The sequence below is a fragment of the Leptopilina boulardi genome, unplaced genomic scaffold (assembly GCF_019393585.1).
Source record: "Leptopilina boulardi isolate dan_hultmark-lab unplaced genomic scaffold, ZJU_Lbou_2.1 LbouV2_112, whole genome shotgun sequence".
In the NCBI taxonomy this organism is placed as follows: domain Eukaryota; kingdom Metazoa; phylum Arthropoda; class Insecta; order Hymenoptera; family Figitidae; genus Leptopilina; species Leptopilina boulardi.
In genome coordinates, this window is record NW_026137655.1 from 2,831,717 (window position 1) to 2,850,705 (window position 18,989).

At 28.7% G+C, this 18,989-nt stretch overlaps 2 protein-coding genes across 15 annotated transcripts in view; one reads left to right on the forward strand and one right to left on the reverse strand.

Annotated features, from left to right (window-relative positions):
• Positions 1-2,034, forward strand: part of LOC127279996 (histone-lysine N-methyltransferase 2C-like) — a 27,601-nt gene extending 25,567 nt beyond the window's left edge. For all 11 annotated transcript variants that reach the window (XM_051302674.1, XM_051302689.1, XM_051302699.1 and 8 more), the window contains 3 exons: positions 9-974; positions 1,056-1,238; positions 1,310-2,034. In XM_051302674.1, coding sequence (XP_051158631.1) covers positions 9-974; positions 1,056-1,238; positions 1,310-1,402 — 1,242 coding nt within the window. In that variant the 3' untranslated portion in view covers positions 1,403-2,034. The remainder of the gene's footprint in view (positions 1-8; positions 975-1,055; positions 1,239-1,309) is intronic.
• Positions 1,696-18,989, reverse strand: part of LOC127280049 (PH and SEC7 domain-containing protein) — a 28,537-nt gene continuing 11,243 nt past the window's right edge. Inside the window, exons 3-15 of one of the 4 annotated variants that reach the window (XM_051302795.1) lie at positions 16,046-16,112; positions 13,613-13,666; positions 12,798-13,161; positions 11,561-12,731; positions 11,088-11,326; positions 10,682-10,875; positions 10,420-10,612; positions 10,091-10,260; positions 9,804-10,020; positions 9,140-9,284; positions 8,880-9,023; positions 8,284-8,459; positions 1,696-3,798 (exon numbers count right to left, since the gene is read on the reverse strand). In XM_051302795.1, the coding sequence (XP_051158752.1) occupies positions 3,777-3,798; positions 8,284-8,459; positions 8,880-9,023; positions 9,140-9,284; positions 9,804-10,020; positions 10,091-10,260; positions 10,420-10,612; positions 10,682-10,875; positions 11,088-11,326; positions 11,561-12,731; positions 12,798-13,161; positions 13,613-13,666; positions 16,046-16,112 (3,156 nt within the window). In that variant the 3' untranslated portion in view covers positions 1,696-3,776. Of the gene's footprint in view, positions 3,799-4,527; positions 8,460-8,879; positions 9,024-9,139; positions 9,285-9,803; positions 10,021-10,090; positions 10,261-10,419; positions 10,613-10,681; positions 10,876-11,087; positions 11,327-11,560; positions 12,732-12,797; positions 13,162-13,612; positions 13,667-16,045; positions 16,113-18,989 lie in introns of those variants that run through there. The other 3 variants (XM_051302805.1, XM_051302786.1, XM_051302814.1) reach the window with 3 other exon arrangements.

The following is an 18,989-nucleotide window of genomic DNA, read 5'->3' on the forward strand; positions in this document are numbered from 1 at the left end:
TGTTTCAGAACACCTTCTGCTCTCAACATGCATCGAAAAATGATAAAGACGAAGAACTAACAACACTCTCTGTATACAGGCGAGTTTACGTGAATCGTGATGAAAATAGACAAGTAGCTTCTGTGATGCATCACTCGGAACACAATCATCTTCTTCGCGTTGGAAGTTTAATTTTCCTGAGCGTTGGACAACTACTTCCACATCAACTCGCAAATTTCCACACACCAAATCACATTTATCCCGTTGGCTATAAAATTGTGAGATTCTATTGGAGTATGAGAACACTAAATAAACGTTGTCGTTACGTTTGTTCGATTCACGATGTCTCGGGAAAACCAGAATTTCGCGTACTCGTTCAGGAGCCACCGCAGGAAGATCTTGAATTACGTGACGCAACGCCACGTGCCGTTTGGAATAGAATTCTCGAGCCACTTGCACAGTTGAGACGTGACGAAAAAAATGTCCAACTCTTTCAACGTTACATCACTGGCGAAGATCTTTTTGGTCTCACTGAGCCCGCGGTGGTTCGTGTATTGGAAAGTCTACCGGGAATTGAAACACTGACTGATTATAGATTTAAATATGGTAGAAATCCTCTTCTTGAGTTGCCATTGGCAATTAATCCAACTGGTAGCGCGAGAACGGAGGCGAGGCTGAAAAATCAATTACCTTGGAAACGGCCGCATACACAGAGAACGGGATCATCAGCACGACAGAATTTTGCACCAACTACAAATGTTGCTGGTGAAGCCACATGTCCCTATTCGAAACAATTTGTACATTCTAAAAGTTCGCAATATAAGAAAATGAAACAGGAATGGCGAAATAATGTTTATTTGGCGAGATCGAAAATTCAAGGTTTGGGTCTCTATGCAGCGAGAGATTTAGAGAAACACACAATGGTTATTGAATATATCGGTGAAATGATCCGATCAGAAGTTGCTGAAACGAGGGAAAAGCAATACGAGGCTAGGGTGAGTAGGCAAAAATTATCTTACTCATTTTCAATGTTTTATCATTTTTTATTGAATTTTTAAAAATTAATTTTCTTACAGAATCGCGGTATTTATATGTTCCGTTTGGACGAGGATCGCGTAATAGACGCAACTCTATGTGGAGGACTTGCTCGTTATATTAATCACTCTTGCAGTCCTAATTGCACCACTGAAATCGTCGAAGTCGATAGGGATCTCAGAATAATTATCTTTGCTAAGCGAAGAATCTCACGTGGCGAAGAGGTAAGTTTCATTTTATCTTTAAACAAATACATCTCAAATGTACTTTACATTAAAATTTTATACTTTTATAGCTATCATACGATTACAAATTTGATATCGAAGATGATCAACACAAGATACCATGTGCTTGTGGTGCGCCTACCTGCCGTAAGTGGATGAACTAAATTAAAAAAAGGTAAATCCACCGTTGTTATTGTTAATACGTTATTGGGTAGGGTTTTACAATTATTAAAAGATTTATATATATACATATATATAAATAAAAATATATTATATATATATATATTGACAGACATTATTTAATTTGTAAAGTGCCATTGCAGTGCGACTAAACGATTTATAATAATGTTGGTGCTAAGCCATCACGACATTCCTCCAAAGTTGTACAATTTTTTAGTTTTACTTAATAATTGAATCAGGATAATCTATCATTTGTATAATACGTTTAATGAATTAATTAATTAATTAGGGAGGAAAACACGACGATACCCTGTCGCAGACAAATATAAAATTATATATATCTATATATATAAATATATACATATATATCAGTCGTGTACACATGTATACAAAATGAATTTATATCTTTGTATGTTGAGAATCCAGTCGAGATTTTTCGACAAATAATGTAATATAAACAAATTTTTATTAAGTATTATTATTGAATATTTTCTGCACCGTCTCTGTAAATAAATTAGAATTATATTTCGAATCACCGAGATGTAAAGTAGATGTATCTAAAAATATTATACACAATATTATGTGATTACATGATAATAAATCTGTATAAAAAATACTTACCGATTTCTTTTAAATTAATTACAAATATTTTATTATTTATCTAGAAATGAAATTTTTTTAATCTTTTTGATTAGTATAAGGCAAAATTCTATTTTTTCCAAATTAAATCAAAAATGTTTGTGTTTTAAATGTTTATTCTTTCGCACAAAGATAAACTGTTATGTACATGAGTAACATGAGTGTATAATTTGCAAAGTTACGCTAAACGCACTCAATTTTTTTTACATATATATTGAAACCATTTTATTGACAAAGAAATTATTGAAGACTGTTAGGAAATATCTATATATAAATAATTTATCATTCCTATATTTGACAATAAATATTTCTTCTGTGTTTAATTTTTGATCATGGATATAATATAATTATTGATAATTGACTTATCTGAAATTTTATACGATATTTGATGTCCTTTAATTTGAAAATTTATTGCAAATATTATAAACATAATTAAATAACAAAGACAATTTCTATAGAATGACTTTTTTTATACAAAATGAAATTTTTGTTCTCTATTTTTAAAATGAAAAACATTAAAATTAAATCTAAATGAAAAGATTAATTTTATGTATAAGATAAAAATATTTTTTGTCTTCGGAATGTTTTAAAATTGAAGGTAAATTATAAATATTGAACATTGAGAAATCTTGAAATGAATTTGATTATTTTTTTTTTAGAACTGACTGTATCTCTCTTTCTCTAAAGGTTTCTATAATATTATTGAAATATAATCTCATTTGTTGCAAACAATAATTTGTTAAGTGTAATGAATATTTAAAAAATAAAATTGGCACTAATTTATCTTGTACAAAATAAGTTTAAAAAATTTTTTTTTTTACAAAAGATTTACTATTCTTTTACGCACATTGATTAATTATTATTATAAATCTATAGATTTCAAAAGTGGATAAAAAAGACTTCATGTAAATGCAGTTCTTTGGCATTAATAAATACTATATGCTTATAAGAAGATACAAAAAATAAATAATCTCATTGAAAGAAAGATTATCTCTAATTTAAAACATTTTTCTTTTCATACTTAGGATCATAAATTTTTTTTAATTAGATCCTTAATTATTGTAACTAATTACTAATATTATAAGCTAATATTAGAATTTTATTTTGTTTACGTATCTAAAATGAAAAAAAGCCTCTGTTTTATCAATTGTACTACTATTCTTATTATTAAACTTTTTTTTTGTTTTTAAAAACTTTTTGATATAAAAAATGTTTGCTTTTTAAAATTTAACTTAAATCTTAATCACAAAACAATTTTTGCAAATTAAATTCCAATTAGAACTGTTATGAGAGATAAAAATTCTTGAACATTTAGAGTCGACATTAATATAACAATGTTTTTAGATATAAGAATAATAATTATTATTATTCTCTAAATGACGAATAGCATTAACAATTGATCATACATTTGCTTCTTTTTCTTCTTCCTTTTTTTAAATACATTTTGACAATTTCACAGTCGAGCATTATCGAAAAATCGTTATTTAAAAATCCAATGTTGAATGAAGACAAAAACGACCAACATTAACATTGCTGAGCATTAAAAAAAAACTAAAGACAATTAACATTTATTTACATACATATTTATATAAATATTCTACGCAGTCATAAATTATTTAATATTTTTTAAGAAAATTATGAACTACGACGTTCATCACGTACAAGGATAACAGTCCTGATTACAGTTAGCACCTTTTGTAAAGTCGAGCAGGTTCTTGTTCAGGACGTTGTCAGATCAACCCTGTTGTTTTCATGCAACAAATTAATATTATTTATCTACTGGGAAGCAGGTATACATGCAAATTATTTATTCTTTTTTTCATTTATACTTAATCTGTTCATTATTTTTTAATGCATGCAAATTATTTCTTTTCTCGTTTTACTATATCACTGTACACACTTTTTCAAAATACGTTTTTCATCATTATTTCTCTAGAGTAATATATTTTTTTATTTTTATTTTGCAAAATTGTTTACTGACTATAATAGACAGTTAAAAAAATTTAATTCGCAAGTGTACCATGCTTTTTTTTACTTTAATTAATTTTATTGAAAAAAAATTATTCTTTGTAAGAATCTAGTCAGTATACAGTTTATCATAATTTTGTTTTAAAAAGTTTATATTCTGTTATTTGGAAAATTGGTTGATTTTTGAAAAACTTGTGATTATTTATAAATATTAATTTCCAAATAATATAAACAGTGTTTTTTTTTAATTATTTGAAAAAAGGAAAATGCACATTTATTATGTACTTTAAAAATTGAGAAAAATTTTCATTAATTTAAGTACAATATTACACTTAAGAACTAAGTTAGTATAGATACATTATAGCGATAGTTATGATGAATGGGGTGCAAAATTGATTAGTGTGATTTAAAAAGAAAGGAAATTATTGAAATTTAGTTATAGTCGTGCACATGCTTTTTTGCCTACAATGCAAAGGAAAAACAGATCAAGTAATACAGCGACTTGATTGTATGCCATTATAGCCTAATTTTATTCCAGAAATATGAATTTACAGTACCTATTTGCATAATACGTACGTTATTTTTCGGGTTATTATACGAAAATGTTCGATATCTATTTATATAACTTGGAGAGTCGTTTTTATTGCCATCAGCTTTCAAACGATTTATATATATATACTATATATATATATTATAATCGTTAGATTATCCACATATATTACATTCGTATATACAAGGACTTTTTCTACAAACTAGAGTTAGATCCTACTTTTATATTCAATAATCTCGAGGGTATAAATTGACTGGTATATAAGCGTGTATAATAATGAAAAAGCGCAACCACAAAAATTATATAAATTTAAATTAAAGACCGTCTTTCTGTTTCGCTATTATTATTTTTCAAATGCAACAGCATTTTTTTTTTCTTCTATTCAGAAAAATGATCTTCTTTACGAATACGTCATTGCATTTTCTCTAGAAAAACAAACTACAAACTGGTATATTTGTATATAATGAAATAGAATCATAAAATTAACATTTTTCTTTTTTTTCCCCATAGCGAATGGGCCGTGTTCATACCTCTTTTGTTAAACTTTCAATAATCAAAAAATTTTTCTACTTTTATCGAATGGCAGTTTGGTTTTTTTTTCATTTCAAGGATAACAAAATTAATCAGTCAACTTTTCTATCTATAAGGATAGATTAAGTGTATAAGTTTAACATTTGTGGTATAAATATGACCCCAGGTATAAATAGATTATTTGCTTTGGATTAAAAATTTCATTACCAGATTATGTACTAACTCTAGATAATAATAATAATAATAATAATAATAATAATAATAATAATAATAATAATAATAATAATCGTCAGGTTTTTTAGGAATAAATTATTCTCTTGTGTACAATTTTCATTATGAAAGTTAATAAAAACGATGACTAAATGTCACTAATTTAAATTCTATTTAAATCCTTTTTTTGCGATTGAAATCTGATGTGGTTTATTTTATTGGCAAGAAGTAAGCAGGGTGTCCTATTATTTAGTATATTTTTCAAATATTCTTGTCCTAACTTTAATTCTGTATTTATTTTACTTTAATTCTAAAAAGCTTTCGACGGAAAATATTTTTATATTTTACAAACTGCTCAGTAATCTCCGAAAAGTACATTTTCAATAATTTAACCATCTAAGAAATATTTAACTCTTATTCAATAAGAATACAAAAATATTGAATTTTCAATTCAAAAATAAATTATTTATTTTTTTAACTAAAACGATAATTTCAATCAAACACGAATAATAACAATTTTTATGTTTTTTTTACAAAAAAAAACCTTATTTTTTCCATAAAATAATTTCTTATTTAAAGAATTCTTCAAACACAGGAAACCTTAAATTGCCTACAATTATTGAGCAATTTGTAGGCTAAAAATGGTATATAATTATTACATTTTTAGACACCCTACTCAGTGCGACTACTATGTAAAGAAATTATTTCAATAAATTAACTAATTTTACTTAATACTGCAAAAAACTTAACAGTGATAATAATTTTAAGATATATAACTACTTTAATCGAGAGAAGAATTTACACAATTTCCTTCTCAGAAGTACGAAAAATTTTTCGAACAATTTGCAATGCGCATGATTTTTATTTATTTTTTTTTCTTTTCCAAAAGGTGTCTCAAAATAACGAAGCTTGATAATAATGATAATAATATAAAGTGACAAAGCATTGTAAGCAGTCTGAGCTGCAATACACCAGTCTTACCTTTCGCAATATAGAAAAAGAAAACAAATATTTTACATTAATCAAACCTTTAAATTGCATCATAAAAATACCAAGAAGAATGCTGCAAAAATTACTATACACAACGAGTACACGAATTTGTTTTGATTGTAAGCCCTCTGAAAAAACATATAATAATTTCATATTCCAAGAGCAAAACTCAAAATTCAATTCCAGAACAAAATTGAAATATTTTTTCTAAAAATAAATTTTTGATAGTTCAGATTTAACTCTAATTTTATCCCATGAAAAATAATTTACAGAAAATTTTCTGGTATCCTGGTTTTGACATTAATTTGTTTTTTTAAACAAAGCAATGAGAAGCAGAAATTGAGTATAAGGAATTTTCAAAAATTATCAATATTTCATTTTGAAATAAAATGAATTTTATCAAAATTCCATATACTCGTAAAATATTTAGAAAACAAGATAGAGAAAGTATGTGTAATGTTATGATGAAAGGTTACTGATTAACATAGAATTTAAAGTCTTAGCTCTGCTGAGAATATACAAGAAAAGTTATACGTTTAGACACTTTCTTATGAAAATTTGTAATTTTTTATTTGTGGAATGTTTAAACTCCAATTTTAGTAACAGTGGTTCTTTCGTTTTTTTTTCATTTTTTTAATCTGCGTTAGAGAACGTAAAGAGGAATGCTTACAAATACAGTATAAATTCAATTCTTGAAAATAATATCACAGTCGTTAGAAGCATTTAAGAAAATGCAAATGCAAAAAAATTCCTAACGCTTCTCTTCACGCGACTTTAAATGTTAAATTTTGTCGAAAAATCCAAGAAGCTAATTTCTTTTCACTATTTTTTTCCACAAGAAAATTAATTCTCTTTTAAATATGATTTAATTTGAAAAATTTGTAATGTGTTTTTTAAATCATTTCATTTGATGATAATTTACCTTAGATTTTATTTAGAATAAAAAATTACTTTTTTAATGAAAATAAAATTCAATTTTTCCTTCTGCGAAAAAAAATAAATGAACCACTGTTACGATTTATTTGTATTAACGACTGAAAATACAACGGCATACTTTGTCCTCATTTTTTGAAATCGTTAAAGCTAAAAATTCCCCCACCCCCAAGAAAAGATTTCATCACAATTCTATCATCTATCACACAATTCTCCGTCATGACTCCAAAAAGTAAGAATATTATCAACAGACAATAATTTTTCTGGTATTTAATACAATAACAGTAACAAGATTTACTAAGAAATTAAGTACTTTCAACAATTTTTTTTTTTGAAACCAGAAAAATAGAGATTTCTTTAGATATATAGAATTCATTTCAAATTTAATGCAGAGGACAAAGTATGTAATTCTTTTTAAAGACAATCAGCCGCTCTTGTATTTCCTCAAGATAAACACTTGATAAGTTTTTTCGCCAATGCGATAGTCTGTTAATTGATTTATTAGTAATCACTAGTCAATGTACATTACTCTCTATAGTATTAATTTTTTTCTTTTTTTTTATGCCCAGATCCAACCACCAGCTAATAATTTAACGATAAAGCTGGACCAGTAATCTGAATATGCAGGCAGAAGTGACAGCAGTTTGTCTCTATTTGTTTTTTTAACGTTTCCTTTTCTCTCTTTGAAAAATATAAAAAGAAACGGTCAAGTGAAATTCTACGAATTGTGAGATCAAAAATTTGTCAGCAACTATCAGTCGGTTTTCTTTGTTTTTTTTTATATTATATATACAAATATATTGAAAGAAAGATTTTTTTCCGGATGATTTACGTTAGTGATCGAAGACAAAGCAGATTTAAGAAAAGAGCGTCGCGTATCCTTCGTTTGCTATTCTTTCTTCCAAATTATGACTGCTGTCCTCGGCCTACGTACGCAAGTCAGACTAGACCACAAGTGCTGAAAATACACCCAACCAAAAGATCTAACCAAAGTCTTGACCATTCAGAAGATTTTTGTTGTAAATCGCAGCCTTATAAGAGTACCTATTTGTGGCTGGACGATCAGGAACCGGAGGTGGCACCAATGCTGCATCAGGATTTAGTGGAGCACCCGAGACTTCATCTACCTCACCGATACTGCTTTCAACCAATGGCGGTTCCACTTCCGCAAAAACCAATCGTGATCGCAGAAGATAAGCGTAAGTTTTGTACCTCTTCAACTGCAAAAATATTAATTATTATAAATAACATTTTTTTTTATTCAACATTTTTATGAGAAAACGAATTTTTAAGAATCAGAATTCGTGAGAAAAAAATTATTTTCATTTTTAATGTTGAAAAAGCATTTATGTTTAACAAAATATTTACACGAATTTTTGACTCTTAAATAAACAATTTTTCTTCTGAACAACAAAATAATTTAACAAAAACCATAAAAAGCAAGATCAGCAAACATTTTGGCACTATTTAAATTTGTTGTTACCTGTAGCGTAACGAGCTGAAGTTAGTTATTGAAAAAGAGAGTAATTAGTTAATTGAACACTTAAAAATGAAACAGAAATTCTTCGATATTTTGTTAATTAAAAAAAAACAAAGCACTTCTTTCCGAGGAAGAAAAAAAGAGAAAATAATGAACCAACCTCGTACTGTAAATAAGCGTCTTTCTCTTTATAATTTTGAATAGTCAATGCTTTAGAGCCTTTTTCGGGCGGATGTCGCCTATGTTCATCTAAATCAGTCTCCAATTTATTTACTCTTTCTTCATGATCTCGCAATTGCTCTCTCTGAAAAATAACAAAAATGGAATGCAAAAAAAAAAATCTTTGGCTAGAAAGTCGAAAACTTTATTTCCGTGATATTTTTCTATCTATTTTATAAACTTATGAAAAAGTTGACTTACGGGACTTAACTTCGTATGACTACAGGGAAGTAAAGGCCGCTGAAACTTTCGTTGGGAACCTACCGCACCAGCGAGAGGTTGGCAGGAAAAACTTGCGCAGACAAAATTGATCGTGTCGATCCATGACTGCAATTCTTTGGAGTCACTGGAAATAATAGAAAATTTCTTTAGAAAATCAGTATTTTATTAGATCATATTAGTTATTGATTTTAAATGTATATAAAGGGCATTTCTATTTCAAATCATTCAGCTTTTAAATTGCATATTATTCTAAGGAAATTTTATTTTAAAAAATGGAGAGCTTCAGTATGATTAGTTCTTGATATTAGAAATACAGAACAAAGGCTGTCAATAATAAATACTTCATTATACAATAGATATATACAATGCTTTTGCCATAAGTCCTTTATTCAAATTGGCATCTTTCACGTATCTCTCCTAGTTTCTATATTGAACTAAAATACTTCACCTAGTATAATATTTTTCTACAAGAATATTTTTAAATCAACTTTATTCTTTTTTTCAGAATATAAATTTTTTCCAGATAAGAAGTTTCATTTTGTTTTATTTATTAATTTTCATTCAATATAAAGTAAATTCAATTGACATTTAAAAAAAATGAATTATTTTTGAATAAATTAATTGAAAAGAAAAGTACAATTACCTAGTTTGAAATAGATATTCCGCCTGATCAGCTGTTTGTAACCTTAAGACGTATTGTTTTTTCGTGTAATCAGATGCTTTTGTCGCAAGCGCATGATGAATACGTATGGCATTATGCAAACTGTCATTTCGAAAACCATGTTCATCTTTGTGCAAATATAATACAAGCTCTCTTAATGTACAATAATACATTTTCCACCCTCTTTTTCCAAAAGGCGCTGAAAACATAAAATAAAATAGAAAATAGAAATAGAGACATAAAGAAAAATATACAACAAATATAAATACTTTTCTTTCCATTCGCGTCATAACAACTTTTGCGCATAACGTATCCCTTTTTATATTCAGTGGCACCAGTGATATTTGGAACATCAAGAAATGGATTTCCGGAGGTAGATAAAGCTGGACCATCGCCCTGCTGAACAGCGTGAGACGCTGCCTCGTCCCCTTCGTCATCTCTAAAATATCACATCAATTTTTTTTTTTCATTGCAAAAAAAAATTCCATTTGATTTTCACGTAAAATATAGTTTACATGAAAATAAATGGAGATGGAATTTTTCATTCACTATCTGTATTTAATGGCACGTAAGAAGAGAGAAAATAGTTTATACTCACAATGCCCATTCTAGAGGAAACGATTTAATGGCATTGTAAAGTTGTTTGAGCACTTCTCTTGGGAAATTGTCTCCATCATTGAGTTCCCACAAATTTTCTATAAATTCCGAACAAGACATTTTTCTACCAATATTTTGACCATGAAGATCCGTGTTGAGTAACATTATAGCACACGTCAAAGTATGAACAGCATCTAATTTCATATGAAATTGATTATTGATGGAAATTATAGAATATTAGAAAAATGAAAAATAAATGTTACCTTGAGAGTTAAAGCTGCCTGGATTACAGTCGAGATATCTTTTGGAGAAATGAACAAGAACTCGTTCTCTTTCTTGGGTTTCACCGGTCAATGAAAACTGAGCAAGGAATTTTCTTAGAGCCACGTCCAGCGTGTCTCCTTCGAAGTTAAAGTACCTTAAATATTCTTCAGCTACAGCTCTGCTGAAGTCGTTGCTGAATAAAATAATAAAATAAAATTTAGAAGATACCTTTTAATAATAGGAGCATTTACCTTTTGCATTGCCATATTCGAGATGAATCTCGATGAAAGTGATCAAAAAAAGTGGAGATAAAAAGTGAAAAATTTAATATTGTGCGATATATATTCATTCATAATAGAAAATTATTTTAAATATTACAATTATTAGAATAATTTTAAATCTTACTTTTTGCTAAGATGTCGGGAGACGTCGGATTTTTTAAAACCATCCAAAGAATAAAGCCTTTTTGCTAATCTTATTGCAGAAGGCAAATCTACGGCCTTTGGACTATAATGAAAACTGTGGAGACTTTCAATATCACTTTCTTCGTCGGCGGATAAGGGAGGCGACTGGCCACTTTGCTTCTGTTCATCGCTAGTAGAAGCAATCATCGATTCTTTTTCGTCTTCGAAATCTCGCAATTCCTGAAAAAGGTACAATTTAGTAAATAATTTAATACTAAATTTTGAAAATTAATTCAAAATAGCATTATCAATTAGAAAAGAAAAATTTCAAATTGTTTGAATTGATTACTGGTTTTTACTGGCTTTCTCTTTGGCTTTCTCGTTGGATTTTTCCATAATTACTTGAGTTTTCACGCTAAAAATGTGATTAGAGTATGCCACAGAAAAAAAATTAGAAATCCCTTATTTAATTACCTGATATCCAGTGGAACCAATTGAGGGATTACAATTATCAATTGCATTAGGCAAACGTTGATTCTGTTGATGAACATTAGAATGTTGATTCTCTGAATTATTTTGAGTATTACGTTTATTTTGCCTGGGACTGGCATTATTCCTCGTATTATTATCTTTATCGGGACCCTTGACTTGAATGACTATTCGATGTTCACTTGAATCCTGACTGGCGCTATAACTTCCACTTTTACGCCTCCTTTGCGGTGGTTCACTGGCAAGGATTGTTGAGTCACTATCACTAGGATCACTAACCATCATAATATCACGTGAACTAAGAATATCCATAGTCTCCTCGTCATTGTAATCAGGACTGGACATATTGCTAATGGCCTCTGACTGGCTGAGATCACCGTTCGTGGGATGTAGACATCCCGGTGATGTGCCTTCACCCGAGGGTCCAAGTTGAGCACCCGGCATAATTGGCAGGGGAAATCTGCGCGAGCCAGAATTGGAGGACATGACTGACGATGAGACTGAGGTCGGTGAAGCCGGCGATAATGAACGTTGTGGACTTGTACCCTCGGTCGAGGAACTACTACTGGAGGACTGTGGAGGTGAATTGCCATTACGACAGCAGGACGTTCTCTCCGAGACGGAAGGTGAACTAACTGGTGCATTGTACGTCCAGACAATGCGTTCGCTTGACAGTGCTTGACCACTCTCGGGTCGTGTATCCAAAAGAGTATTTAAACTGGAGGTGACGTCGTCGTCGATGTCAATATCCACTGCACTCATGGATGGATCTTTTTGAAATTGCAAGTGATCCTCTGATCGGGAGGTTCTCACGAAACCACTGGAGTAACCGAAATTGGCATTGGCTTTATTTTCACAAGCTGGAGAGCACTGGGTGCCCTCGCGTCTAGCAGTACCCACTGGTGAGGTAGTTGCGGAATTCGAGCCTGTCACCTTGTAAGCTCGATGATGTCCGAGAATTTCGTTTGGACTCGTCGGCACTGAATTATGATGGTGATGATGATGATGGTTATGATGATTGTGACGATGGTGCATGTGATGATTATTGTATCTCAATGAATCAACTTTTTTCTGATACTTTGGCAAAAGGCAGGTGCTTTGCTGCGTTCTCGACAGGTTCAACATTAAATCTCCTGTCATCATGTAGGCCTCAAACCTAAAAAAAAATTATTTTTTTTTTTATTTTGTTCGCAAATTTTTTTTTTTTAAATATTTATTATACCTTGGAGTATTTTTTTGTCGACCAAACTTGTCGCCGGACAATGGTTCCCATTGAGCACGTTCTTCTTCTTTGAAATTGTCAAATTGAGGAATAACGACTTCCATTTCCGAAGATCCAGAAGCGTCACTACACGAGCCATTACTCCTAACATTATGAACTTCACTAGAATTCTGCGGAAGACTTATCGATGACAATTCAGATAATTCCAAATTTTTCCCACTATTTCTATCGTCACAATTTCCCGACGATCGGTTCCTTGAGTTGTTTTCAATTCCTGTTCGAAAGGCTTTTAAACTTTCAGTATCATCGCACACTTCTTGATCGGAACACAATAAACGTCGTATGTGTGCTTTTATGGCTGGATCTAAAAAAACAAAGAAACTAGATTTAATCATCATGTCTGAATTATTTAAAGGATGGACTACGTCAAACGAATCAGTGCTGCTAATAATTTATCAAAATTTCATTTCACAAATTGGAAAAAAATTTCAGGAAATTAAATTTTCAATTGAATACAATAAAAAGTTTTTTAAATTAACTTTCAAGTTTTCTTGAATTCATTCGAGTTTTATGAATTCTTTTTTTTTGAAGGGTTTTTGAGAACAAATAAGTAGAATAAATAGTGGACTCGAGTTATCTCAGAAGGGGGGAAAAAACTTTCACTGAATAGATTTTTGGAATAGATGGAAAGCGAGTGTGCACTTTCGTTTCAACGAGACCGTCCCTTATGTGTGTGTACCTACCTAAGGTGAAAAGAGAAAAAAAAAATAAAAATAAAAAGACAGACGAGAAGAGAGTACAGAGAGCTCACTCACCCCTTCGTAGCTTCAACGTGACAGGGTCTGACGAGAGTCGGAGACATTTTAGAACTGAAACAGAAACGGAGAAAGAGAGTGCTTGCGGGTGAACGAGTCTCGTCGAGTGGATGCTTGCTGCCGTAGGGTGGTTGCTAAGTAGATGGGTCGGGTCGTGTGGAATTGGAACATTACGTGAAAGCGATCCATTGCTACTGTACACACATATACTTCATCCCATTAAGTACTAAATGCAATAGCTCAAAATATTTTTCAATTTTTAATCATTGAATTTCTTAAAGATGATTTAATTTGATTTTTGCTTTTTGAAAATTATTTTTCTTTGAATCATAAAAATAAATAATCAAACAAATTGAGAAAAAAGAAATTTAATCAATTTAATAAATAAAAAATTGTGAAATAAAAGATTATTTCAAACCGAATGAATCTTTCTTTTCTGACAGCATTTAATTTATATTGCAATGGAATCTCCAAGTTTCTCAAACAACAATTTCGAGAAACAACTATTTGACACTGAAAGAGAATAAAACTTGAATCAAATTGGAAACTTTATCTGTAAATCTAAAAACTGAGTTTGACGGGAAGTTCAAAGTTTAAAAGAAGACATTTTTTATTAATATTAATTTTATTTTTCAATTTTCTAATTTTATTCTATCTTTTATTTTATATAACTAACGGTAACTATTTTATATAACAAATAAATCAAGTTATAAATGTCAGATACATTTTCAATGCATTTCACTCTACTTTTCTAAATTTATATATTTAATTATTTAACAAAAACCAGGCAAATATGACAGAAAATCTAGTTCAAGTATAACTTAATTTTTTAATTAAAGTCCGTGTTTTCATACTTTACCACATGTCAACAAAAAATGTGTTTCCAATTATGAAAAAATATTTGAAAGTTAATTAACGCGCAAAAAGCTCAAGTTCATAAATAATTATCAGAACATAATTTAAATATGAATAAAACTTAATTAACAATTTAATTTTACAAAAAGCCATTATTATATAGGTGTGTCTAAAAACAAGGGAAGTAAGCCTAAACTTATTACCCTGCAGAAAAAAGGGGTGAAAACAAAGTCGTTTGCAAATGGAACATTACGTGAGAGCGATCCATTGCCCATATTTTGTCGTTTTATACTCTTTCAGTGTTAACAATCTAAAAGTGTAAAAAAAATTATTTTCGATTTTTAAAAGGAAATTCCATTTTTTTTATCACTAATTTCCCAATAGTGTAATTTCCGAAAAAAATTAATTCCAAAACAAATTTATATTGTCAATTTAATTATTGCACACGACATGCCCGCAGGGATTTTATATTAATTAAAAACCTTTATATACTAAAAAGCCCATAAACTTTAATCTTTTACTGAAGTGCATTCGCATAGCCACAAATATCGTGAGATTCAAACATTTTTATATCGGCCGCGGTGAATGAAAAAATAAAAGACGTTGTGATCGCTTTTAATTAAAAAATGCATATTTTATCAGACTTACAAACCATTTTTTTTAGAAAATAAATATTTCATTTAATTGAAATGGAATTGAAAATGAAACAAATTATAAGGAAATTGGATTGTCATTATTAAATTTATAATTAATTTTGTCAAAAACTAATTGTATTTCTGTAAATATAATGAATTTTTGAAAAATAGGTCACAATCGACTAACCACGTCTATTATAAATTGGCTGGAGAATAATTTTTTGATAAAAGAGAGAGAGAGAGAGAGAAAAAAAAAACTAAAGTTCTATAATGACCTTTGGTAAACCGTAAATTACACGATCGATCTACTGTCTACATTGCACTTTAACCCTATAGTCGTTTCCACTCGGGGGTAAACTCGTAACATTTACGAAGCACCTGCAGCTTCCTGTCTTCTCTTATAAACCTATTCTCATTCGCCTTAGTCAGTGTGTAAGACATTATCACCCAATTGTGTCAAATATGTCATTAAATACAGAAAATAGTAAAGAGAAAAGTCAATGCCAATACTTGTAGTAGACCATGAAAGTGACTTGAAACTTTAAATCAATAATAAACTTGCCACATATAATCATCCTGACATTGTACAATGAAAAAAAAAATGTAATTCAAATAATAATCCTTTACTGTATTAAATAATTTATTTATAAATAATTATTATTCGAATCAATTTTAAATAATTTTAATTCAAAAATTACTTGATTAATATTGTCTTTTTTCTCACGTTTATTTTTTAAAAAATTGTAAAACACGATTTATATATTTTAAAAACATTTTTCCAATAATTTATCAAATATATTCTGAATAATGAATTATCTCACGAACACGGTAAATATCGCTTTCCAACAGAAATAAAATTTTCTGTTTTTGGGGAAGGGAAATATGCGAGCATATAAAAATAACGAATTTGTGGGGGAAAAAAAATGAAAGAAATATTTGTTACCTTCCTTAGTGCTAAATCGGTTGACATCAACTTCATTCACCCTGAGAATAACATCACCAGCCTCGACCTGTAAAATAACAAGAGAAAACTTGATAAAATTCGAGTCATCTTCTATTTATACATATATATGTTACAAATATAACGAGAACAAACTCTGTCGTTTGGACTTTAAGAGTCTCACTTTACGTTCGGTTGTAAAATAAACGACATTCCCTTTTCGTCATTTGTAGACAGAGTGGAATGGCCCATAAATCAGATGAAATATCTAACTTCACATTTTCAAATTTAAAATTGTTGAATAAATTATAAATCTTTTTTTTATATTCCATATAAAAAACAATTATAGAAAAATATGCGCCAAACTTTCTACGTATATTGTAATTTTAAGGAAAGTTTGGAAAATTATATGTAAGTTTATGTTAATATTAGACTTGATAATAAAAGGTGGAATAAAATCGTAGGCTGGTATTTTTTTTAAAGAACACATAGCGAAAACCAGTACATATATATTTTCTTTTCTTGTAAATACACATGGTACCAGTTTTGGACCAAGTTTCATTTTAATATTTAATATTAATACAATTAATTAATAATTTAATATTAATTATTTTGTGCAATTTTTAATTTAAAAACAGAATTGTTTTTGAGAAAAGTATGCGATATTTTAAGAATAAATTGTTCTATTAAATAATAAATTTAAAAAAAAGTAAACAGAAGTATAAACAAATATGTTTACCTTAAATGAAAAATGCCTTTCTAAATAAATAATTCAAATAAAATTTTATTATATTCTACGGGGGAAAAATCCTCTCAAAAAGTAAAAGAACTGAGTTTTTTTTTGTTTTTCTTTTTCAAGTCACGACGCAGAATGTTACACTCTTAATTTATTACACACAATTTTATAACAAAAAAAAATACAGAGAATTAAAATAAATTTAATTTCAAGAAAAATTCTTTGGAGTAAAAAATGAAAACGGATTATTCCCATCTTTTTTATAAAAAAAAATGGGTCAAACATGGAATACATAACTGATGAATAATGCGGTTTATAGGGTTCATGAGTAAAACTTCTTTAAAATATAAATACTGCCTATATATATAATAAACTAGTGCGAAATTTTCATTTTATTTAAACTAAAACTATTTTTTTTTTAAATATTTGTTTTCCTAACAAAAACTATGTTAGAGATAATATTCCAACTGTTAGAGAGAAAACTTTTTTAATTCGCTTGAAAATTTTTAATATTAAATTTTATTAATAAAACAGTAGTATAAAACTATATTAATAAAATATTGCTTTTATTAAATTTTTATATAAATATTTTAATTAATTTAATTTAATGACTTATTTAAATAGATAAATTTTAAGAACTTTTTTAAAAATTAAATTAATTGTTTAATTGAATTAAATAAAGTTATTATCAAAATTATTATCAAAATTATTAAAATTATTATTATTATTTTTATTATTAATGATAATTATTGTTATTAAACATTATAATGCAATTATTATTATTAAAAAGATCTAAATTTCTTTTTAGTATTTATCCTTTTTTTAAAATTGAAAATGTAATGTATTTTTTCAGGATGAAATATTTTGTTTCTTTTCAGGTAAATACGTGAACAGTAAATTTTTTATAAGAGATAGATTTAGAGCGCAAGAAGCATATTTCTTAAAAAAAAAAAAATGTAGTTTTGATGTGTAAATTCTCGCATTAGATCATCCGCTTTAAGATCTTTAATTTCGGAAAGAGAACTATATCTCATCTTCGCAGATGTTGTGGCGAGAAACGTAAAAAAAATCGATTGAAAATTCACCTCTCTCTCTCTCTCACCATCAATAGGATAGATACACTACCACCTATCAATGCATTCATTTTAGCGGTGAGACGGTGTGACTGAAAGCGTCACACACCAGTACATATATGTCATATACACAAACGCGCAAGGACACACAGATTTTCTGGATGAGAAACGTGTACCAGCACATACGGAAGTGTGACCGAGGGGGGTCGTACATAAAAGGGGTATATATAACTATAGATCAGTTGCGAATACGCAGATCGGGGTCAGGAATACTCCCATATACCAAAGGTCACCATGATAACCGCAAACTAGCTCTCGACAATTCCTGTGAAAATTTATTTTTAAACCTGAGATAAATAATAATATAAATGAAAATTACCCTCAAGGGAAAATAGACACATCATAACTTGAATATAATAATATATATTATGTAATATTTCATTATAAACTTTTGTCTTTGAGAGAGCGATAAATTTTTTTTTTTTCCAACTCAATGAAATTCATTTAATTATCCCCAAAAAAAGTAGTTACACTTTTTTTTTTATTTTTATCGAATTGCCTTTAAAGGTTTTTTTCTCTTCTTTTTAGTCGACCACAAATTTTTATTTAAAAGAATTCTGGTTTAAAAAAATTTAGATTTTTTTTTTTTTAAATAGAGAATTTCTATTTCACCAAATTTTTGTGTCCTTTGACAGAACATTCATTTGTTCGCGAAAAAATTTGGTGAAATAGAATTTCTGCCTTTAACAATACTAAATAAATGTTAAATATTCTGCTAAATAAAAATTTGGCAAAATAAAAGTCAAATGGAAATCAAAGGACAAAATTTTGTTAGATAAAAAAATTAATGAATTTCTATGATAAAAATTCTGGCTAATAACATTTTGGGAAATTCTTATCTTATTTTCTCTATATAAACCCAAAATAATAATTGAATCAAAAAATAAGATTTCATTTCTAATAAACTATTTATTTTATATATATATCTATAGATGTAACATGTGGAATTCCTTTTATCCATATACTGAACTTGTGTATTTTATTGCTCTCTGGTATAAGGATGAAGACATTCCCAGCTCGGATTTGTCGATCCTTCGTGGAAGTAAACAGATATCATATATTATTTTCACAGACAAAC